At 40.9% G+C, this 24,619-nt stretch overlaps 1 protein-coding gene across 2 annotated transcripts in view; it reads left to right on the top strand.

Moving 5' to 3' along the window:
- The window catches only part of ca16b (carbonic anhydrase XVI b), a 137,555-nt gene extending 121,537 nt beyond the window's left edge, over window positions 1-16,018 (top strand). The window contains exons 16-29 of one of the 2 annotated variants that reach the window (XM_033626517.2): window positions 4,931-5,027; window positions 5,144-5,226; window positions 5,587-5,721; window positions 5,821-5,955; window positions 7,772-7,944; window positions 8,084-8,219; window positions 9,406-9,552; window positions 9,998-10,091; window positions 10,631-10,707; window positions 10,916-11,044; window positions 11,249-11,395; window positions 11,950-12,092; window positions 13,023-13,158; window positions 14,253-16,018. In XM_033626517.2, the coding sequence (XP_033482408.2) occupies window positions 4,931-5,027; window positions 5,144-5,226; window positions 5,587-5,721; window positions 5,821-5,955; window positions 7,772-7,944; window positions 8,084-8,219; window positions 9,406-9,552; window positions 9,998-10,091; window positions 10,631-10,707; window positions 10,916-11,044; window positions 11,249-11,395; window positions 11,950-12,092; window positions 13,023-13,158; window positions 14,253-14,399 (1,779 nt within the window). In that variant the 3' untranslated portion in view covers window positions 14,400-16,018. The remainder of the gene's footprint in view (window positions 1-4,930; window positions 5,028-5,143; window positions 5,227-5,586; window positions 5,722-5,820; window positions 5,956-7,771; window positions 7,945-8,083; window positions 8,220-9,405; window positions 9,553-9,997; window positions 10,092-10,630; window positions 10,708-10,915; window positions 11,045-11,248; window positions 11,396-11,949; window positions 12,093-13,022; window positions 13,159-14,252) is intronic. The other variant, XM_033626516.2, reaches the window with a different exon arrangement.
- Window positions 16,019-24,619: the final 8,601 nt, after the last annotated feature.

Below are 24,619 nucleotides of genomic sequence, written 5' to 3'. Positions count from 1 at the left end.
GGGAAAAGAGGAGCGTGCACAAGTCTGTTTCAGTGGTTCTCAAATGGTGTGCCGATGCCAATCCAGGTTTGCCATGGCATTTCATGATAACCACACATTAGCCTAGTATTGCAATATTCAACTGAGTCGTACAAAAAGTTATGAATGAATTTTTAATTGACTGTAACAGCCATTTCCTAATAAAGAGGCAAACTCTAGTCAAAAAATGTAATTTAATTTAAAAATCCATCACAGGGAACCTATTTGTCGCCATTCAAGGGTAGGAATTATAAGTGTGTGACACATCAAAAGCCCTGATTGCCAGCCAGTGTGAGGGATGATAACAATTAAAAGGAGAAAGCCATGAGCGGGACAATGAATTGGACAGAGCAAATTATGATAAACCTTTACCGAAGACGACCTACTGCTGTCAGTAGACAGTATCATGAAAGCTACCTGTCTTATTTTTCTTATTTTAATGGTCTTATGCCATGATAAGAGTGATAACACACATTATAGAATCTATTGTGCGCAGCTATAAATACAGGTGTGCCTTGAGACTTTGGATCGTCCTTTGGTGTGCTTAGGGCACAAAGAGTTTGAAAACCACTGATCTATTTGGTCCAAGCTTGTCGTTTTGGATAAAAACAAATATCTGTAACAACAGGACAGAGGCTCGCAGGTAGTTACTCTAATATGACACTTTTCTACTGTTGTACATTGTGCCATGCCCTCCACTGATGACACATCCTTGATTATAATGGTTCCACTTCCAAAGGTTGGAAATGCGAGCTGGTTCGCTAGATAGCACCAAGGTTCAGTAAGTTATGAACAGAACAGGTTTAAGAATCAGAACTGAGAGTGGATGGACTGATCTATTCAGCGCAGTTAATCTCCCCTTTACTGTGGGCATGTTGTCTGTAAGTGGGCCTGGGTCTGAACAGTGGTTAGAGATTACTTTATGCATGTATTGGTGTGCAGCGTTGCTACTTTTGAACAGATGGTTGAGAGCAAGACGGAGAGAAGGATCAAGAGAGACGGAGGTTAATTAGAGAAGGTCTGTCTGCTGCTGGACTGGATGGGAACACATTCTCTGTGTAACCAGGTTAAGAAATGAAGCAAAAGCTCTGCCCCCAGAGGATTTCCTCTAATTGGGGTCATTTGATGTGAGGCTCGTGTGGATAATTTTCAAATGCATCACAATGAAGCTGTGTCGGAGATGATTGTTATATTTTTGGGGGTGGGCGGGGGTGGGGTGTGGCATAGCGAGGACGAGGAGATGAAGGCTGTCCTGCTGGAGGCCTGAGTTCAAGCCCCAGTGGCAGCAAGCATCTGCTCTTCTGAAGTGTCCTTGACCGAGACACTGAATCCCTGCCAGAGGTTCTGCTTTGCAGTTTATCCTGAGCTCCTTGTGCAGCCGGCAAGTTTGAAGAATAGAAAGAAGAGTTTTCCTGTCAAGCGCAGAAAAAAGAGAAAGTCCAGGGCTGTACTGAATGCCTCTTTTTAACAGTCAGAGCTTCTATTGAGGTTTTTGAAGAAAGCTTTGAATGCCTGTTGTCATATTTTCCGTAAAAAAAACAAATTCTTGTTTATGGTATAAAATGCAAGATAGGGATGCACTGATATAAATTTTGCAGCCGATACCAATAACCGACCTGCTTCTCATGGCTGGTAACTGATAAGATAACTGATACTTTCACATTTTTGTATTTTAAAAGGAGAGTATAACCTGTAGTTTATGTACAGCTGAGGGTGAGAAAGGCGAAGATGTGGTGAGAAAATATGGCTGATTTAATATTCCTTAGGTCAGACCAAACCAAATTAATCTGACATCACTACTGTTAACACAACAAAAACAAACAACAGTTCTGACTCCTCCATACCTGCCAGCATTTGGCTGGGTAAAACACGGAGGTGTCAAACGATGATTCACCTCACATATTAACACTCAACTCAGACAAACAAGTGGCTGTCTCTCACACACACACACACACACACACACACACACACACACAGAGCCAGAGAGACAGACGTTTTCCACACTGGGTTGCCAGGTAATGACACAAATAATCGCTAACTGTAGCATCACATGGCTAATGGTTAATAATAAGTTTAACAACAGAGTCGAGCCTTTTAAAAGCTCTGTGTTGGATGTGAGCTGCTGCTGCTAATTAGCTTGTGCTAATACTGTGAAGATGGTTCTTCAGTGCTGTGTCTAACCTGTGTGGGGCAGTCGCAGATCAGACCTTCAGCGCAGTCCTGTTGTCTTCCTCTGGAACTGTGAAAGACGTCCACACAGCGACATGTTTCGCCCTCTAGACAGCATGCTGCAGTTGTAGTTAATCTTCTGCTCTGTGTTCATTAGCGGCTCATAAAGGTACATGTAGCGCCACACACTGTGTCAGGTGTGTAGATGCTGCCCTTATTAAAGGTGCTGTATGTAAGAATGTGGCCAAAACGGTTACTGCACTCAAATTCAAAATACTGCTGTGAGTCGTGTCCGCCCCCCCTCACCTACAGATTTGAGGTTGCTGGACAGCGGCACGCTGGAGACTGATTTGTTTGCCAATGGGTGGCTGCTGTGGCAGGGCCACGTCGCCGCGTCCTTGATCTCCGGTTTTCCAGCGGACCATTCGAGCAAGTCCGGCTTCTCTGCTGCTAACACTGCTGCCGGGATACAGCTGAGGAGGAGCCGGCTGCTAATGCTATGTACTGGGATGCTGCTAATGCTGCTTGCCGTGCTGCTGTAGCTCAGTCATAACTGTAACTGATGCTGAGACTCTACTGACTGTGTGACTGGTAGATGGCGGTAGGTGGCGCAACAAGCCAAAACACAAATTCAAAACATAAACATGATTTGCAGACTGCAAAAAAATTTTTTAGATGCAAATATTCTGGCCGTACTGTTGTTGTCGGTGAGATCTGTATGTTATATGAACATTATTCCTTAGTCTCTGTGACATATTAGGAGCATTTTACGACTATTTGCTTTATATTTCTTACATATAGCTCCTTTAAGTCAGTGAAAGTAGTCTAGCTTTGCATTATCGGTGCTTATCGGCTGTAATTTTAATGAGCGGAATAATGCATAATTGTGAAAATGTCTGATTATTGGCCGATAATTTATCAGCCCGATATATATTATGCATCCCTAATGCAAGATTGTCAGTCACTGTTTGTAAACACACCTGCCAGCAAAAGTGAAAGTAAAAGCAAAATCCCAATTTACTCTCAGTTGGCATTTTGCCTCGATATATTTGCGAGGTTTTTTTGATGCTGTGTTTCTCAGATGCCCGCTGTTTACATTTCTAGCCGCAACCTCATCTGAGTGCTGTGGGGGCACACCGCCATATACATCCCGAACACAGCAAATAAAAATAAAATTAGAAAATACAAGCAGAGGGCAGAAAAATACACCTCCTGCGTGTGACACTTAAGCGGCCTTCACATAATAAGAACAATGCACTTCGCTCACCGCCAGGTGCGGCAGAGCGGTGCGGTCAATGTTCAAATAATTTCAACTCTGAGCGCAGCACTCAGGCGGAAAATCCAAGTGGTGCGCGACGCCAAGGGTAGCGGTGCCGCTTTGTCAGGCGTTGCCGCCCTCTCCATAGACAAACAACGGGACAGCCAGCACAAAGCGGTTTTACAGCTGATCATGTGTAGAGGCCTTAAGAGTGGGTCAATATGTGATGGTTGTGAGGAATTTGGTTTGTGTTGGTCTGTACATTGTTTGTTTTGGATAATTCTACATAATATATCTTTAAATGAGCTTTTACTTTTTTATTAAGTCAATTTTCTTTAATGAACAAATTTAAATTGTGGTGCTGCTGCGAGACCACCCCTACAGGGGCAGCACTCTAACAGCCACTGTAGCATAACACCACTGGTGTTTAGCATGGGGGCTAACTAGCCAACAGGGTCAGCAGATAATATAATATCACCGTTGTTTTGCATAATCACCACTGAGAGGAAACCACGGCTATTTAACCTGCTTAGTGGAGGTCGATGCATCGCAGCAGGCCCAGTATTCAGGCCTGTGCTGTTACGATTTGTTCCCAGTAAGACGGCTAAGAGTCTACTTTCCGCTGTGTGTGGAGCCCTTGCGGGTACAGTAAGTCTCGCCCTTCCGGCAAGCACCTGGTTTAAACAGACTGAATAAAATCTTCTAAATCAAGTCTCATTATACACATTATACTGTTTCTTTATTCTGCCATACATTATTATTGTGTGGAAGTGTTTGAAACACATATAAAACGAATACAAATCCTATTTTCATGCTTCTAAAGAGAGCCATTAGAATTATGAGCAAAATACAAAAATAATACTAACGTAGGAGAACAGGTTGCAGGATCTTGAAGGTGTGTACGTTGCCTTTTGTATGTTTTTTTTGTTGCTATTTTGCCTTGTTTGTCTGGTTTGGTGTGTTATATTGTTGACTGCTAAACATGATGTGCTCCTAAAAGGGTAGGTGTTATAAGCTGTAGCTTCAGCCTACACATTTTCAGACAGCAGAAGTGTCTAAGTTATGTCTAACTTAATGAACCAGCGACGCAAAAAGATATTGACACTGTACTATTTAAGTATCTGCCATTTTCTGTGAGAGGCTGTGACTTTATTTACATGAATTTGGAGATTAAGACACAATGTTCCTATTTCTATTTGCAGACCGAAATAAATTCTAAATTCTAATTATTGAATAGACATGCAAAAAAGATTTTAAAAAGCTGCGCAGCGTTCAAATGTTTATTTATTATTTTAATTCTAACGTCATGAATAAAGCTTCAGACCAGTCGGCACAGCCCAAAAGACGTCTGAGAAGTTTTCCTTGTTAAGAAATAAAAACCTGCTGTTTCTGTTAAAGCTCTGTAACAGTTAGAGCGGGTAATTCCGTTACATCTTCCCTCCTTGTTTAATAAAATCCATCTCTGTCTATTTTTCCTCTCTCCAGGAGGTCCAACGCTCCACAGCAGACCTGAAAATCACAGCAGAACACTCCAATCATCCAGACAACAAGCACAAAAACAGATATATCAACATTGTGGCCTGTGAGTCAGCTGTGAAATCTGATTATGATGTCTACTGCTGCGCAATCCAATAATGCTTTTATAACATGTTTTCATCCTTTTAATAATCCATACAATTATATCAACGCTCTCCCTAGATGACCACAGTAGGGTGAAACTACGAGCTCTGGCGGGAAAAGATGCCAAACACTCGGATTACATCAATGCCAACTACGTGGATGTGAGTTTTACCAGACACCTGACTAGTTTTCTTCACAGGTCTAGTCTGGGTTTCTTTTCTGTGTTAGAAAGGTTGTATCGTGAACAGTCGTAAATGCTGACATCTTTATTTAAAGTATTGATTGACGGATCACAATCACAACACCGACAAGACAGAGCAGTAAAAAAGGGGAATCTATTTTAAGAATATTGATTAATGTATAAATATTTACACTTTGTGTCAGCTGAAGGAGTGGATTCCATGACCTACCAATGTCTTGTATCAGTAAACCAGTCATTTCAGCTGCACAGGGGCTGTGGGTTATTTGCACAATATTGATCACATCTTACCAGTAAGTACACCACCACTCTCCTGTTTCAGGGCTACAACCGGCCCAGAGCTTACATAGCTGCTCAGGGTCCTCTCAAGTCCACGTTCGAGGACTTCTGGAGGATGGTGTGGGAGCAGAACACGGGAATCATCATCATGATCACCAATCTGGTGGAGAAAGGCAGAGTAGGTTCTCTTTCATTTTAATATGCAGTCAGAAGTACAAACACAAATCCTTCACAGACATTAACTGCCTTTGTTTATTGTGTCTGTTGTGTCCTGCAGAGGAAATGTGACCAGTACTGGCCGACAGAGAACAGCGAGCAGTATGGAAACATTGTGGTGACGCTGAAGAGCACCAAAGTGCACGCCTGCTACACACTGCGGCGTTTCCTTATAAGGAACACTAAAGTTAAAAAGGTAACTCACAGTCAGGCTCGTTCAAAGCTGTTTTGTTTACATGAGATTTTACTTTTTACACCTGGATCAGCTATTCGTTAATCTGTGACTAAGGTTGTATGTAAAGTCCGTTTTAGAGAGATTAAAATTTGTGATTTACTAAAGTGGGTTGCACTGTTAGAATTTAGGGAGTCACTGTTTTGCAAGTCACAAGTGAGTTTCAAGTCTTTGCACTCAAGGCAGCAGTCTAGTCCCTAGTCAAAAATAAGAAGTCTCAAGTCCAAAGTCCAAAACTTTAAGTTTAATGCCATTTTAACAACTGATTAATAAGATAATAAATTTACAAAAATCTTGAATGCTTTTTAAGGTTTGTATTTATATGTTAAAACAAGTTTGTTCAAAAGTTACGTAGCTGTTAAGCGAATGTTAGCTTGCTAACTTTGTTAATATTTTCCTCGGCTCGCGTTCTTTATGCAACTTCAAATGTCAAACCAAGTTGTTGCATCTCTGTCTGTAACTTTTGACCTGCAATTTAATTTTTGTTGACTACCACATAGTTTTTTAAGCAAACATAACTTGGTTATTTTTCTGCCTGCACTCAGTAATGTAACTTGCCTGGATGCTGTCAGATGGTTCAAACAAAGTGGATCATCTGGGGAATTAAAGTGTTTAAAGTGTTGACTTGCTTGGAATGAATAGCTTTAACATTAATAGATTAAGGAATGAAGGGAAAGTAATTAACATAAAACAACATGTTTTTTAATCTTTGGGTTTTGGGGAAGGTATCAAGTGTTTCCAAGTCAAAAGGCTCAAGTCCAAGTGAAGTCACAAGTCATTGTTGTTTAAGTCCAAACTGAGTTGCAAGTCTTTGTTGATTTTATCAAGTACAGTCTAAAGTCATTAAGTTTGGGACCTGAGTCTGACTCCAGTCCAAGTCACATGACTCACACCCACAATTCTTGTTGCTAGAACACAACAGTAGGACCTTTGATTTAAAAGCAATCAAAAGGAAGTCACTGTGGTATCACAGGCTGTAGCATGACTTCCAAAAATAACAGTTTTAGGAACCAAGCGATATATTAAACTTGTGTGCTTCCTCTTTACAGGTATGACTGTGTTTTATTTCTATATAGCTACACAACAGTTACACATTTACAGATATTTAGTAACATCTAATTTCTGTGTATAGCCCAAGTATGGGACTAGTATTACTTAAGGACCTCATGGTTTAGAAATTACCCCCCACCACCACCACATCTGTGTTTCATGTGGCACATTTGCACAGGAATTCTTTATTTTACTCAGATTCACTGACATTATCCCTCAGATATGATGGGTACAGTCATTTATAACTCCACTCTACACAACACAGAAACACTAGTGATGAAGTACAGTGGTAATTGATCTCCATGATTTCTTCTTCTTTTTTATGATAGGGGTCAAACAAATAGAAAACATACATCATCTATGTGATCATCTTTTGAGATTTGCTCTACTACACAGCATAGGTCTCCACGCTGCTATTTGTTGTGGTATTTTTACTTGACAAATTACGAACATGGCAGATCTGCACAGGATTAACATCACAGACGACCTTCACAATTACTATAAATAACCAGAAGTCCCCAGGTCATGCTTCTTCTGTGTGAATAGGGCTCAAGACTGAGTTTGAATTCTTCAGGCCCTTTTCTAAGGTCTTGCATTAAATCTCCACTTAGACAACACCTATGTCATCAGTACTTAAAACAAGTGATTCACCCAGTACACCTTCATGTTCAGTGAGCTAAGAGACTGAATGTATTCTCACCAGGCTCACAGGTCTGCTCTCATGTTCTAGGGTCAGAAGGGGAATCCAAAGGGGAAGCTAAACGAGCGCATCGTGGTCCAGTATCACTACACTCAGTGGCCTGACATGGGAGTCCCAGAGTACACCCTCCCCGTCCTCACCTTCATCAACCGCTCATCAGCGGCTCGCACTGCAGACATGGGCCCTGTCCTGGTGCACTGCAGGTACGGTACTTATCACGGAGCCACAGGGCTAAATGAGCGTTACTTATGAGTGCTGGAGGCTCATATTTGCTGACTGGGTTAACAGCTCCCTCTATGGGCCTGCCATTATGCTCATATTGCTTTGTGCTCCTCTCTTCAGTGCAGGGGTTGGGCGCACAGGAACGTACATTGTCATTGACAGCATGCTACAACAGATCAAGGACAAAAGCACAGTCAGCGTCCTGGATTTTCTCAAACATATCCGCACACAACGCAACTACCTGGTTCAGACTGAGGTGAGAAAACCCTAAAAGTGTCCCTTATATTGTGCAACCTCTTTTATATTATAAAGGTCATTTCTGATTAGAAATGTATAGGGAGTTATGAAAGCTATTCAGTTTGATATTGTAGGATCAGGTTAGGGTTGCACTTGCTGCCGTTTTATTGGAACACACAGTACAAACTATTACACACTCAGCATAATACAAGTGTCCACACTGGCTGTTCTCAGGCTACGGTTATGTACTTGATTTTATAAGTGATGGAGGAGTGAGGTGTTCCTACCTTCACTGTCAGGTCTGACCACAGACAATTTCCTGTAACTGTGATGTCGTTGTTGTTGTTGTTGTTGTTGTTAGCTCTATTTAGGTTTTCTCTTCTTTTAAAGTCACAAATAACCTTCCCACTTAACTTCACACCTGATTGTTCATTCTTGAAATTCAGATAAATCTCTGTGACTTTGCATATTCAAATATATTTTGATGCAAATTCTCAATGTACTTTTACTTGAGTAAAATATTCAATGCACGACTTTAAAGGTGTATGATGCAGGATTGTTGATTACTCTTTGACAGCACACTTGACAGCAATAGTTAAAGTCAAAGCCAACCTCAGATTCACTCTTGGTTGGCGCTATGCCTTGCTATATTTGTGTTTTTTTCTGCACCGTCTCTTGGATTCCTGCTGCTCACGGTCTGGCACCTGGTCACTACCTTTTTATAAAGCCTCGACCTCATCTGAGTGCTGTGGGGATACACGCCCATAAATGTCCTCAACACAGGAAATAAGAAAATACAGGAAGAGGGCAGAGTCTCTGCAGAAAAATACACCGGCACACACTTTTATAGTGGGTCAATAAGTGATGATTTGTCATGGTGGCACGGCGGTGCAGTGGTTAGCATTGTCGCCTCACAGCAAGAGTGCTACTGGTTTGAACCCAGGGTGGGAGAGCCTTTCTGTACGGAGTTCACATGTTCCTCTCGTGTCAGCGTGGGTTTTCTCCGGGTGCTCCGACTTCCACAATCCAGACATGCAGACTCTACAATTGCCCCTAGGTGTGAGTGTGAAAAAAAAAGTGTTTTTTTTTTCCCCGCAGGGTTTTATTTTTTCCAGGGTTATATTTTTTGTTGTGTCTGCAGTTATCCATACTGTATAATGATGTGTTTTATAATTTGATTTTGAACGCCCTGGGTCTGCCCACAGGAGCAGTATGTTTTCATCCACGACGCTCTGATGGAGGCCATCATGAGCAGAGAGACAGAGGTGCCGGCATGGCAGCTGCACAGTTATGTCAACAGCATCCTCACGCCCAACTCGACAGGCCGCACGCTGCTGGAGAAGCAGTTCAGGGTGAGTAAACCTTCTGGGTCTGACTGGTCCGCTCAGATGAGCTGTCACCGTCCGCGGCGGCGCCACCAGCTGAAATCGAGATTGCCTTCGGATCAGAAGCTTGTTAGCAACGCGCACGGTGGCTTTCCAGTTCCAGACAGGAATAGATTGAAAACGTCTCTGATGTTGGCTGTAATAAAGTCATGTCTGTCACCCCTGCTGCCTTATGCAAAGCTTGATGAATGTTTCATCAAGCTCCTGCTCCGTCAACATCAGGAGAGGGAAACTAATTGCTCGCACATAATGTCACTTCCTCCCGAGCTTCACATGCTCATTATTAACGTGAAAGACTTAATCTCGGGCGTTAAACATCAATGTATGGTATGTTTGATTTTAATGTGCAGTGACTCTCCGGATTAAAATCTGATTTTCTGATCTTCTTGTTTTTTGTTTTCTGTCTCACCAGCTGTTGACTCAGTGCAACGCACGCTTTGCAGAGTGCTTTAGTGCCCACAAAGAATGCAACAAGGAGAAGAACCGCAATTCCTCGGTGGTTCCCTGTGAGTATCTTATCTGTTTTACAACAACACATCTACAGTGGAGCTGAGGTCATATCGAACATGTGAAGCCGCTGCAGTCAGGGGTGTCAAAGGCTGGTTATAGTGGGTTGCTGTAGGAGTCATACTGCAACAATATATTTAAATCTGAAGGATACATTTACACTCGGACACTATTAAAAGCATAAAAGCAAAAAAAGGGTCTGTGTTGGTTACCTTCTCTCCTTTTGAAACAGAGGAAAATAAGAATTACAGCATTTCCTAATGTGGTATTCTACATTTTCCTATTTTTCAGTCTGTGAATTATTAAAGACAATTCGTGTTCCGAAATTAGAATCTATTTCCATAATCCTATAAGTTAATCTTTCTATGCGTTCTCTGCACCCTGACAGGGAAAAGGACGTACTTGTTTCTATAGCAACAGCCAGTGCTGGTAATGAATGTGTGCATTATCAGCCAGTGCGATATTATAGAGGCCTGGGTTTGTGATTTAAAGTATTTCTTTTTTTTTCTCTCTCTCTCTCTCTCCTCCCTCTCTTCAGCGGAGCGAGCAAGGGTCGGACTCACCACTCTGCCTGGAATGAAAGGAACAGATTACATTAACGCGTCCTACGTAATGGTACAGTGTGATCGTCTGCCTACTTTATCCTCGCTCGCTGTGCTTTTTTTTTTTTTTTTTTGTTTGGAAGATGTTTATTGACAGGTCTGACAGTTATTGATGACAGTTTCTTAGAAAATGATCAGTAGCCTGTCAGCTTTCACAGCCATTCATCAGCGTGTGTGCTCCGAGCTTCAGAAAGGCTAACAACTCCCATCTGTCACCCCAGGGTTACTTCAGGAGTAATGAGTTCATCGTTACCCAGCACCCTTTACCCCACACCACCACAGACTTCTGGAGGATGATTTGGGACCATAACGCTCAAATTATTGTCATGTTGCCTGACAACCAGGGCTTGGTAAGTTACCCTGGGGCATAATAAGGTGGTCTTTATGGGTTTTTTTAATTTGCATTTTGATCCACAATGTCTCTTAGCGTTTAATATAATGTAGTCTACACACAGACAGAAAACCTAATAATAAAAAACAAAGAATTAGTGATTGTTAGATAAATAAAGGAACCTGCAACATACCTTGTCTGACCGGCTGTTGCTTCTCTGCAGGCTGAGGATGAATTTGTTTACTGGCCAAGTCGGGAGGAGGCCATGAACTGCATCGCCTTCACTGTCACACTCATCAGTAAGGACAGACTGTGCCTCTCCAATGAGGAACAGATCATCATTCACGACTTCATCCTAGAGGCCACACAGGTACCACATTGACCATACTTATCCCTCATTTCCACTGTATGGCACGGCTCAACTCAACTCTACCTGACTCATTGTTGGTACCAGGTCCTTCTCTCTATTTAATTGTCCACTGTGGACAGAACCCCCTCAGGGTAGGCCGGATTCTCAGCTGATCACCGTAAAGATGCTGCGTGAAACTACTGTGACATCATTGTCAACACAACACTCACTGAATCCTTTTATCGGCAAAAAAAAAACAGAGGCGTGTCTGCACTACGTCAAGTGTAAAGTGTAGTTTTGCCATTTTTCATAGTCCATGAAGAGTGAATAAAAAACTTGCCGTTGATGTGAGATGATATCAAAAAAAAGTATCCAGTACTATCCACAACTTTTGTCAATGGAAAACCATTAAAAGTGCGACGCGAGTTAAGTAGAGCCGTGTCGTACCATGCAATGCAAATGCAGAGAATTCAAGTCAGGAGTTCCTGGCCATTCTTGTTGTCTGATTGCTGTGACTTGACTTGCACAATCCCAAAGAAGCAATGCAATATTTCTGTCTCTGCTGTGTGTGACAGGACGACTACGTTCTGGAGGTGAGACATTTTCAGTGCCCTAAATGGCCCAACCCCGACGCTCCTCTCAGCAGCACCTTCGAGCTCATCAGCGTCATCAAAGAGGAGGCCATGACTCGAGATGGCCCCACCATCGTGCACGATGAGTACGTTTGTGTTTACCTCTACATGTCCTATGTCAGCGTAGGGGAAGTTTACTCGTACCTGAGATCAGTCCTAGCCTGCACCAGGACTCTCTAATTTGATTACCATTTGATTTTTAGCTCACAGTGTCGACCTTGCTTATTGTCGAACGGCTGCATTTGGTACTTTAAGGGTTCAGGAGTGGCGACAGAATCCTGAGATGTTTAATTACTTTTGAGTTGTCCTTGCTAAACTGTAGTGTTTGCACAAGTAGGATAGACAACAAGCCACTAAATGTAGAGTGCTCTCCACAGTTTGGGGTTTGAGAGTCCTCCAGTGCATACCAGCTTTGAGAATCTACAGGCAACAACCAAGATAAACAAAATTACCACTCTGAAGTCTCTCAGTAACCAGGCAACTACAACAACTTCAGCAACTATTCCCCACTGACGTCTTTTCCTACAGACCTCTGTGCCTTCAGCACCTCAGCTGCTGTTAGTGAAAACATCAGCTAATTGAATAGTCTCCATCAGCGAAGGTCCTGATCATCAATCACACTTCTTTCCTCATTTACCTAAAGCTGTTTCTGAAGTTGTCTCCGACTCAATAACAAGCCACTCTGTGTCCACACCTATTTACACCAGATGCTAATGTCATGGGATGTTAATTGCTAACAGTCTGCGCGGAGGTAGTTGTTTACCTCACACATTTTATCCTTTAATATCCTGAGTGTATTTCTTTGGCAGTCACTTGTTATTATCTTCAGTCTGCAGTTAGTTAAAGACGATGAGGATGAGATTTAAACACTAAAACTACACACAAGAAAACAGACCTACACATTGTCATGTGTGATGGAGTACAGCTGAGGATTTATGGGTTGTGATGTCACATTGTTGAAGACAGTCTGGACCCACAGTTGTTCCACAGAGCTAATTGTGATCATGTCCACACAGGTATGGAGCCGTGTCAGCAGGCATGCTCTGCGCCCTCACCACACTGTCCCAGCAGCTGGAGAACGAGGGGGTCGTGGACATCTATCAGGTGGCTAAGATGATCAATCTCATGAGGCCGGGTGTCTTCACTGATATAGTAAGTTCACTTTTTTTTGTTGAATACAAACACGAGGGATTCAAGATCAGAATTTTAACAACTGGGAACCATGAAAGATTAAAAATTGAAATACCAGCAGGCAGACAGAGTCAGCATTGAGCAGCTAAAGGGCCAGATATTTCCCTCAGGAGCTGGTGGAGACCAAAACTGAGCTTGAAGGCATTGTCAGGTGGACACAAACACGACTCCAAAAAAATGCTAATATTGCTCCGTATCTGCTTGATGTGTGAATAGGCATTGGTTTGCTAGCACCTTCACCATGTTAGTGTTGTGCTTACAGCATCTTCTTCTGCTTCAATAAATACTGCTTTAAAGCAACACTGAAGGCTGCACTGATAAATGTTTTGTTGCTAGCAGCCAGAAAAACACAGTTAACACCAACACTAGCTTACGTGTTGTGGCTGACATGTTAGCAAACAAGCCCATTTTCCATCCAGCACACAGACTAATGCTAGCGTTCATTTTAACAGTTTTCTCCAGCTGTTGAAACCAAGACCAACCATCAGCTGTTTTTGGTTTTAAACCATATCTTGTTGAAAATATCTCAGGCATTGGCTACTAAATTCTCCACTGTGTTTACTGGTTACTTGGTTACTCTCTCTTTCATTAAGTGCTGAGCAGGTAGTAGATTTTTTGACAGCTGTTTAATTGAGGTCAGTGAAAATTGTTGAGATGAGTGCTCATTTTGTTAGTGTTTGTCTTAGTCCTGTGTCCTGTGTACTTATGAGCATGACCACAGTGCATGGACTAAGACGCCCATCTCCCTGCTACACCTCCAACAGTCTGGCGTTTCTTTTAAACCCAGTCTGAATAGCCTGCAGGGGTAACAGAATAGATGGGAGTAGATTTATTCTGATATCTATGGAAACCTCCTTGGTAACCCCAATGATTTTATCCCACTCATCTTCTCTAAAGGTGGTGCCCGAGTCCCTTCCTCACTGTATTTTCAGAACTGAGCTGAACTCGTACCAACACTTGTTTATACGCACAGAGTAGTAGTGAGAGTCGGGTTGTTTGTTTTTTTTAAGTCGATTTTTCAATGGCTAAAAGTCTGTGTTTGTGTGTGTCCACAGGAGCAGTACCAGTACCTTTACAAAGCCATGCTCAGCCTGGTCGGTAACAGAGAGTGTGGCCTGAGCCCCATGCACATGGACACTAACGGGGTGGTGGTGATCGCAGACGAGTCGGACCCCGCGGAGAGCATGGAGTCGCTCGTCTGAGGATGTTCTCACAGGCACTTAATTTGTAAAAAACTCGAGAACTTTTCTGAGGCCTTTTTTGCCAGACTATTGATTAAATGAATAACCTTATTACTTTTTATACTGATAAAAGTTTTTTGATATTTATGTTTTTGTCCTTTATTTCTCGTCTTAAATGTTATCCTGCTGAGCGTTTGCACCTGTTTAAGTTGACGTGAGGAAAAAGCAGCTCTGTCCAGTTTGCACTATACTATCAGTGTTACTGCCTAAATCCAGTGAGTGAAGACGTTTCACAGTTTAAACCCTGGCATCACGACACGACCCGGGATCTTTGGACCGCGTTGAGACAAACCTGAAGCATGAAGAACCAGGACGAGTTAAAGCGGTCCGCTCCCGATAATGTCTCGAAACAAAAAAAACACCACAAGTAGCCCAGCACGCATCACGTCACTTTTATCACCTCGATCAAACGAACAGTTATGAGGCTCCGCTCCACGCGGGTGAAGCTTTTTATGACACGTTAAGAGACTATTAACTGCTTAATATTCATATATTGTCCAAATATCTCACTGCTGTCTTGTATAATGTACTTATGGCTTATTTTGTTAAAGTGTGTTACAACATCTAATGTGAACATGTATTGCTTTTTACAGGGATTTATATTGTTATATTGTTTTGTAATATATATATTATATCCTTAATAGCCAGCCAATGTTTCTTTTTTTTCTTTTATTATTATTTTGTTTTTAGTGCTTTCGCCTATTTGTCCACTGGCCTTGGTGTAGAATCATGTTTTATGAAATTGTCATGAATAATCTACAATTCTTTATTTTTTTTTCTGTCATCTTTTATTTTCAGCTTCTCTAACCTCAACTGTCAAAGCTCAGCTGTTAACACGTGTAATGGGTATCCGTATTGACACAGTACAGTGTCTACAGGAAGCGTTCACCTCGCACAGACTGTCATGTTTTATTTTTTTTACACAGTGGATGTAATTATGATTTTGCTTTTAGCACTGATCAAGTAAATATCAAATGTTTACAAATTGATTTAAATGAATTACAAATGGAACCCCCCCCCCCAAAAATTGATTCTGCGGCTATTTACGTTCTGGCAACATTTACAGTGAGTCTGTGGATAGCTTTGTACATCTGGACACATTTGCAGTTTATCATGTTGCCCTGTCAGTTTAATGAGGACTGTTTCTCGACTAAATTGACGACTTAAGCCGTACTCACACGGGACTGGTGTAACCTGGGGCTGCAATATTCGAACTTAGTCTTAAGTCCTTTGCACGGAACAAGCATGACCTAATTGCAGAGGTCATCTGCGATCTTAATCACGTGCCGATCACTTTGCTCAGAATCGGTTCTGTTTGTTTAACCCACATTTAAAAAGAAAAACGGGAGGTTAATACTGTGCATCATCCCTAGTGGTGTTTTGTGGTGTTTCTGTGTTGTGTATTGTGGAGTTACAAATGACTGCGCATCATATCTGCGGGATAATGTCAGTAGATCAGATTAAAAAGCAGACTTTGCTTTTCCCTTGCAAATAGAGCTTTGGACTGACTCGGCTGCTTAAAGACATTAATATTGTTCCTTAAAGATAGACTATGCAGGATTTTCAAAAAAAAACAAAAACAACTATGTATAGACTCACACAGAAGCAAGCCCTTTCAATCATCGATTATGACCCACTAGAAGTGTGTGGCAGTGTATTTATCTGCAGAGACCAGGTGCCAGACCGACTTTCACTTTCACTGGCGATACGATTAACAAAAACTTACTGACAGCTCCTGCATAGTGTACCTTTAAAGCCACCCCCGTGCGGCTGTCGCTATATATTCAAGGTCTAGTGAGCTGCAGCTTCCTCCAGGATTCCTTTCTACTTTACTGCCTCCGTTTTATTCTCTACCTTCACGATCCTTGAAGGGGTCTGTTGCAGAGGAGTATCCTCGCCAGGCCTCGTGATGAGGATGGTGTGTTTTTGCAGATGTGCCGTGTTTGGCTTACACTCCACTAATGAGCCCACTTTACGGTCTCATTAGTGCCCTTACTCTTCTCCTCCTCGACGTACTTAGTTTCTGAGGGTGATTTTTAGAGCTGTGCCACACTCCTTCAACTTTTATAATCATGTTAGGGATATCCAGTGCCTTGGAAATGTTCTTTTATCCTTCCCCTGATTAGTGCTTTTCAGGAAAGTCACAGAGTTGTTTGGAGTTTGTTACGGTGCAGTTTTTAGCAGGTCGTTGGACGTGTGGATGTTGACCACACACAGGTGATCTCCATTCAGATTGTCAAACAGTGGCTGCACCAGTGATGATTTTTTTAACTTAGTTTTTAGCTGTCTCAATCGAGTCATTTTCTTTTGATCAGTGTAAAACAAAATCCTAATTACAGCCATTTTAAAGTAAGAAAACAAACATGAAATCATCCACAGGAGGTGAATGCTTTCTAACAGGCACTGTATTTTCTTTTTAGGGGGGGTGATGCTTTATTTGTAACCAAAGATGTGGTTCCAGTTTGCAACATGTACGTGGTTTTGTCCTGAGATCTATTTAATCAACTAGAATTTAAAATCAAAATTGTTGAAATGCAGTGCAGATTATCAGTGTCGCAGGTGTGAACTGAACGAGAGTGAAGCATGTTTCTGTTCCAGCCACAGGAACTCACCTTCCAGTAAAAATAATCAGAGTACAAGGTTTTAAATTCAGTCTGTAAAGTATATTTTATTTGGGCTGATATTCTGTCTCAGCACTATTTTGTGACTATTAATTATAAGCCCTGTTCAACCCTCAACATCCCTCTCTCTCTCTCTCTTGATTGATTTATGTGTATCCTCACAGTGATCTTTTATTTCCTGTGAACACGCACTTCTCTGACACAGAGGAGTTTGCTAAATTCATTGAAACCTCTCCAACATTTGGAGAAAAGTCCAGATTGCTGATCACTTAGCTCCTGCGACAAAACTTTTTTTCCGTTGCAGCAACTGTTTTTCTTTTGTACGAACGCCAGCGTCCTCTCTGTTTGATACTCGTGCGCTCGTCGAGCACTGTGGCTGCACACATTTACTTAACACAAGCAAATGTCTTTGACTTTAATCTTTGTGATCATAGAAGTTTATATTTTCATACAAAGATTTGGTTTGTATAGTGGCCCTGTGACAGATTGTACTTTTGTGGGAAGTTTGTTATCCAAATCTCCGCAGCAGAATTCCCACAGTCACGCCTGCCCCCTCTGAGGCCTGTGCTGATATTTAAACCAGATTATTTCCTGACATTTGCTCAGCGGTCCAGGGATCCAGTGTGTGAGCCTCAGTGCATTTCCGCCAGGTTGGTAGTGAAGTCTATTTTGTAACTTAAATAAAAAATGAAATGGTTTTGTCCATCATATCAGATGTTTATATGATAGTATCATAGCTGTATATCTCTATGATGCTGCCATATACCATATTATAGTGTGATAGTGTTATTTAATAGGTAAATTGTATTGCTATTCATGAAATAAAGTTTGGGTTTGGGTGCACTGCATCCTTGTATTACATGGAAATACTGATGGAGGAGTTTTCACTTACACTGATAAGCGACATGTTCATCCTGTCGCCCCCTGCTGCCAGCCTGTGGGATAAAATGCTTTTGAGCTGAGAAAATACTAAACTATATTTTGCAACAGCAACAAAATACACTTAAAGGGCAACACCGCCTAAATTTAGAATTCCTATATGTTATTCCTATGACCTAAGTTAAATATTTGTGAAACCAGAGACGTACACCTCAAACTTGTGATGTCATCAAGTATAAAGTCTGGAGCTGCTCCATAGACAATTGATGGGAGCTGGATTTTGTGGACCCACACAATGTTTGTGTCCTTTTTTATACCCATTGAGCTTTAATCTATTGTAGTGCTCTCAGATCTGAAACAGAAAATGTACCCATATATTCAGAACGTTCCCCTGGGTGCTCTATGTGTCGTTTAGAACAGTGGTTTTCAAGGTACACCTGTATTTATATCTGTGCACAATAGCCTCTATGACGTGTGTTAGCACTCTTATCACGACATAAAAAAAAATGTATTGACTAATATCAAATAATAATTGACTATTAACTATTACACGATATATTTATTAACAAAATGATTCAAGAATTCCTTTTAAACGTTTTAAAATGACATCAAAGCACCAATAACACATCCATTTAAACAGGAAGTAATGTGAGATAACGTGACTTAAAATTCCCTCACGCTAACAACGACAAAAATGTTCCCTGTGAAGGTTTTTTCTTAAATTACATTAAATTAAATGACTTTTTTAGCTAGAGTTTGCCTCTTTATAAGGAAATCAGTGTGCACAACATACTGATACAGTCAATTAAAAAATTAATTCATAACTTTTTGCAGTGTGTGTGGTTATCACAAACTCCCATGGCACACCTGGATTTGCATCACGGCACATTATTTGAGAACCGCTGATCTACAACATCTTTTCCAGTTCATTATCCAGGGAGCAACTTCAGACATTATTCTTGATTACATCACATTTGAGTTTTTAGCACTCTAGATTTTGGATTTGCGAGACTGTTGGAGAGAAGGGTTGGTCGTCACACTTTCACCTTTCATTTCAACCCCTCAAACACTGTATCCTTAATAGATTCCCTTTCTGTGTGTGATGGAAACCTGAAGTGTCAGGTTCTCTCCCATTTTTAAATTCATTCATGTTATTCCTGTGGTCTAAGACAGTCCAAAAATGTGAGTTAACATGAACAACTCCAAAATCCCAAAACTAGAGTGCTAAAACTCAAATTTGTGATGTCATAGGGTATAGACTCTGGAGCTGCTCCACAGACGGTGAATGTTGAGAGATGGTATAGACGACACAGAGCAGCCACGGGAACGTTCTGAGTATACATTATAATTCACTAACAAAGAGCACATCAATAGATATAAAGATTTAGAGTAGTTTATTGCACATGATGGCTTAAGGGTCTGGAGGGAAGGATGAAGGGATGAAGGGATTATAGGATGTGGGATGAATGGATGAAAGGTTAAGGGATGAAAGGATGAGGGAACACAGGAGGGAGCCAAGGGAGTTGAGACTCAGAGTGGGGGAGCTGTCTGTTCGTAATCTCAGATTAGGACAGAGCCTCCCAGTGGTTCCTACACTCAGACAGGAGAGAGACAAGGTAGATGTAAGAGGGGGGAAGAGCTGGGGGAGGGGAGGTGTGTGAGAACTGAGACAGCAGAAGAGAATAGATCAGGTGTGTTTCAATAGTTTTGGGCAGAAATGGGACGTGATCGAGTCAGGTCTTTGTTCCCAAACTTAGATATTAAACTACATTAAAGTTCATTTAGGTATAAAGAAGAAAACAAACATTCTGTGGAGCCACAAAATCAGGGCCCCATTCACTGTCTATGGAGCAGCTTCAAACTTTATACTCGACGATGACATCACAAGTTTGAGACTTCTGTGGTTTCTTTGTTTGAGAGAGAGTAGCTCAGGTTCACAAATATTGATTGAACTTTTCGAGGCCATGAAAATAACACACTGGAATTCTTCTCCTTATTCTGTTCAAGCTGTCAAATATGTATTGTGCCCTTGCACTGCTGTCCCTATGCTATCTTCAGTGGGGAAAAATAAAAAATAGAAGCCCAAAGATGAATTTAAAAGGTTTACCTTCACTGAAATTTGTCAAATATGTATTGTGCCCTTGCACTGCTGTCCCTATGCTATTTTCAGTGGGGAAAAATAAAAAATAGAAGCCCAAAGATGAATTTAAAAGGTTTACCTTCACTGAAATTTTTCATTAAACTGCAACAACCTCACCAGCTTGTGTATCGAGAGAACATCAGCAAGAAAAACCATTCCTATGAGTAGTTTTACATCCTTATATACTGTAACAGTATAAAGACCAAAAGTGATTTTTTATAGCAACTAAGATAATAACCACATGCTGTGGCCTAGCTGAGAAAAAAAATCTAAGCGTTATCTCTCCTTTCAAACATTTTAATGGTAATATTTTTTAAACTTAGAAGAGAAAAACAGAAGAGCTGGGTATTTATGTTTTGCCATGAAAAACACTAAAGTCCTCTCACCTCAATGTCAAGTGTCTTCCTCCTGAAATGACCCTGTGGTGACCTCTGACCCCAATTCTGAAAATATCAACATTTGGTAACAGCACCCTCTAGAGAGCAAGAGCTAGTAAATGTGACATCCAGCCTCTCCTACCCTTGTTAATCCATGTACATGCTGACTAATATTTTCAGACTGTGTTTGACCATTACATGTATGAATTCTGAAAACGGGCAGTTCTTACGACTCACATTGTATTATTATTGGTGCATAAATACAAAGGCGGAATGATAATGTAGCTCATCAAGGTGGAGCTCCTTTTAAATTATTCTTAATATAGTGTAAGGTAGTTTAGTCTGTCACAATGCATCATATATTCTTACATTTTTATATAACCTACTACAGAGTATGATCACAGGTTTTGTATGTAAAATATTTTATTGTAGAGCATGGAAGTGTATTGCTGCCTGTCATGCTAGAAAAAATAGATTAGTAGGCCTACAGATAATCACGTATACCGTGACGGTTCCAAAAACCGGAAATGAATTAGCATTTTACCACTCACGGTTTCCTGGTTTCCTCGTCTTGAGGTCAGGGAGTTTTGTTTAGACGCCTGAAATAAGGTCTGTGGTTTAACACAAGCTTAAGAGACTTTCAGTTTTTTCTCTACAACATCAAATATGCCAGTAAATACCCCATTCACGAACATTGAGGCGTTTATGTGTTCTAGAAATGGCGGTTGCTAACAAGTGGCTAAATGAGACTACAGACCACAGACATATATACAGACGTAACTATATATACAGATGTAACTATATATATATATATATATATATATATATATATATATATATATATATATATATAGACGTATATACAGTACAGGCAAAAAGTTTGGACACACCTTCTCATTCAATGCGTTTTCTTTATTTTCATGACTATTTACATTGTAGATTCTCACTGAAGGCATCAAAACTATGAATGAACACATGTGGAGTTATGTACTTAACAAAAAAAGGTGAAATAACTGAAAACATGTTTTATATTCTAGTTTCTTCAAAATAGCCACCCTTTGCTCTGATTACTGCTTTGCACACTCTTGGCATTCTCTCCATGAGCTTCAAGAGGTAGTCACCTGAAATGGTTTCCACTTCACAGGTGTGCCTTATCAGGGTTAATTAGTGGAATTTCTTGCTTTATCAATGGGGTTGGGACCATCAGTTGTGTTGTGCAGAAGTCAGGTTAATACACAGCCGACAGCCCTATTGGACAACTGTTAAAATTCATATTATGGCAAGAACCAATCAGCTAACTAAAGAAAAACGAGTGGCCATCATTACTTTAAGAAATGAAGGTCAGTCAGTCCGGAAAATTGCAAAAACTTTAAATGTGTCCCCAAGTGGAGTCGCAAAAACCATCAAGCGCTACAACGAAACTGGCACACATGAGGACCGACCCAGGAAAGGAAGACCAAGAGTCACCTCTGCTTCTGAGGATAAGTTCATCCAAGTCACCAGCCTCAGAAATCGCAAGTTAACAGCAGCTCAGATCAGAGACCAGATGAATGCCACACAGAGTTCTAGCAGCAGACCCATCTCTAGAACAACTGTTAAGAGGAGACTGCGCGAATCAGGCCTTCATGGTCAAATAGCTGCTAGGAAACCACTGCTAAGGAGAGGCAACAAGCAGAAGAGATTTGTTTGGGCCAAGAAACACAAGGAATGGACATTAGACCAGTGGAAATCTGTGCTTTGGTCTGATGAGTCCAAATTTGAGATCTTTGGTTCCAACCGCCGTGTCTTTGTGAGACGCAGAAAAGGTGAACGGATGGATTCCACATGCCTGGTTCCCACTGTGAAGCATGGTGGAGGAGGTGTGATGGTGTGGGGGTGTTTTGCTGGTGACACTGTTGGGGATTTATTCAAAATTGAAGGCACACTGAACCAGCATGGCTACCACAGCATCCTGCAGCGACATGCCATCCCATCCGGTTTGCGTTTAGTTGGACCATCATTTATTTTTCAACAGGACAATGACCCCAAACACACCTCCAGGCTGTGTAAGGGCTATTTGACCAAGAAGGAGAGTGATGGAGTGCTGCGGCAGATGACCTGGCCTCCACAGTCACCGGACCTGAACCCAATCGAGATGGTTTGGGGTGAGCTGGACCGCAGAGTGAAGGCAAAGGGGCCAACAAGTGCTAAACACCTCTGGGAACTCCTTCAAGACTGTTGGAAAACCATTTCAGGTGACTACCTCTTGAAGCTCATGGAGAGAATGCCAAGAGTGTGCAAAGCAGTAATCAGAGCAAAGGGTGGCTATTTTGAAGAAACTAGAATATAAAACATGTTTTCAGTTATTTCACCTTTTTTTGTTAAGTACATAACTCCACATGTGTTCATTCATAGTTTTGATGCCTTCAGTGAGAATCTACAATGTAAATAGTCATGAAAATAAAGAAAACGCATTGAATGAGAAGGTGTGTCCAAACTTTTGGCCTGTACTGTATGTCTGTGCTACAGACTACCGAGCTGGCTGCACTAGTCTACAGTGGTGACGTCAGGTCATGTGACCGTAGTGTAGTTCGTATATAGCCTAGCGTTAGCTTTTTACTTCTGGCGATTGTATTTGGGCTTTAGTAATCATGAAAGCGGTGCTCATTTGTAGAGATTATCTTGCTGAACAAAACATGTAAGTATCATAAACCGTTTTCGGTCACAGAGATTGTTTTCGACAATAATCCAAAATGCAATGGAAAAATCCTTTTTTTTTTTTTTTTGACGAGGGAACCAGTGTGATGCTTGGCCTACAGAAAATCGTCATGTCTGGCGGACTGTGAAAAAATCCTCAGTAAAGCAAGATAAATATATTATTATAGCAAGAAAAGTTTCTTTTTCTTCATTTCCTTTTTTTAACAAGAGAAGTTTTTGTCACTACGTCAAAATATATTGTTAAAGCTAAAAAGTTTGCATGTTATTTTATGATACTGATCAACTGTTGTTTTTTTCTGATGTGGCAGTAATATGCTTCCACAGTACAGTAACGAAGTAATTTAGCTATGGAATAAATGTAGTGGAGTAAAATCTACAGTACTTCCCTCTGAAATGTAATGAAGTAGAAGTAGCAACTCCTGTTGCCATGGAAACTGCAAGTTAGCCTGTAGCCGTTCTGTTAGCATAGCTATATTTGTTTACATTTTGGCAAACTGACACCATTAAAAGTCATAGATTTTAATAATGACAAGTAGGCTATGCCCAATTAGCTATTAGCATTTCCTGTTAGAAATGTACCATACTAATGACTACCACTGGATTACTTTGATACCAAAGTAAACTTATAGGGAACGTCATGTTCTATGATTTCTAAGCAGATTTATAGTCGTTTATAAAAATATGTGAATCATATCTGTGTGTTCATGACTCTTAAGAGGAAGTAGCCTAACCTTAGCTTTATTACTACCATTGTTTATTTGGATCCCCATTGTTCCCAAAGCAGCTCTAGGCCTATTCATCCTAGAGTCCATCCAAGGAAGTATAAAAGTGTATAGTTTCCTTTGGGTCCATATCTCAGTCAATTAATTAATTTGTTACAGGAACACATAAAATATGATTTCAGTAAAATTTAGCTGTCAGTTCCTTCCATCTGTAGTAGTAGTAATAAATGAAAGTCGATGTTTAGGATTAGGTAGGGTCATTATCCAGTATCCTGTGGCCTAAGGTATCCTCGGTCTCTCAGTGCTGGCCTGGCGTAACAGTACCTTCATCCAGATCTCACCAGGGTGAAAAGGCATTTATCCAGATGGCTGAGATTTTTAATGATTCTTCCAGCCTTGTTTCTGCAGTACTGTACTCAGTGTTGGGAAGGTTACTTTTGAAATGTAAAAGGTTACAGACAACTAGTTACCCTGTTGAAAATTTAATAAGTAATATAACTATTTTAATTACTTCATCAAAGTAATGTAACATTTGTTTAGCTTTTGATGACTGTCTGTGTATATATATAATCTATGCCAAAGGAAGTCATTCCTGCACAGCGAAAAGATGCAAAGCAACAGAATATGTTTTATTCTACGCATAAACATTTGCCAAAAAGAACCCAGATGTAATTGTGTCTGAGGTGGACATGCTGTTAGTAAACATGACAGCAGATGCACATGTACAGTAATTTTTATTTAGAGG

The sequence above is a fragment of the Epinephelus lanceolatus genome, chromosome 1, assembly GCF_041903045.1.
Source record: "Epinephelus lanceolatus isolate andai-2023 chromosome 1, ASM4190304v1, whole genome shotgun sequence".
Lineage (NCBI taxonomy): Eukaryota > Metazoa > Chordata > Actinopteri > Perciformes > Serranidae > Epinephelus > Epinephelus lanceolatus.
The sequence above is the reverse complement of the archived record's forward strand: the minus strand, read 5'-3'. Positions and strand labels throughout refer to the sequence as shown.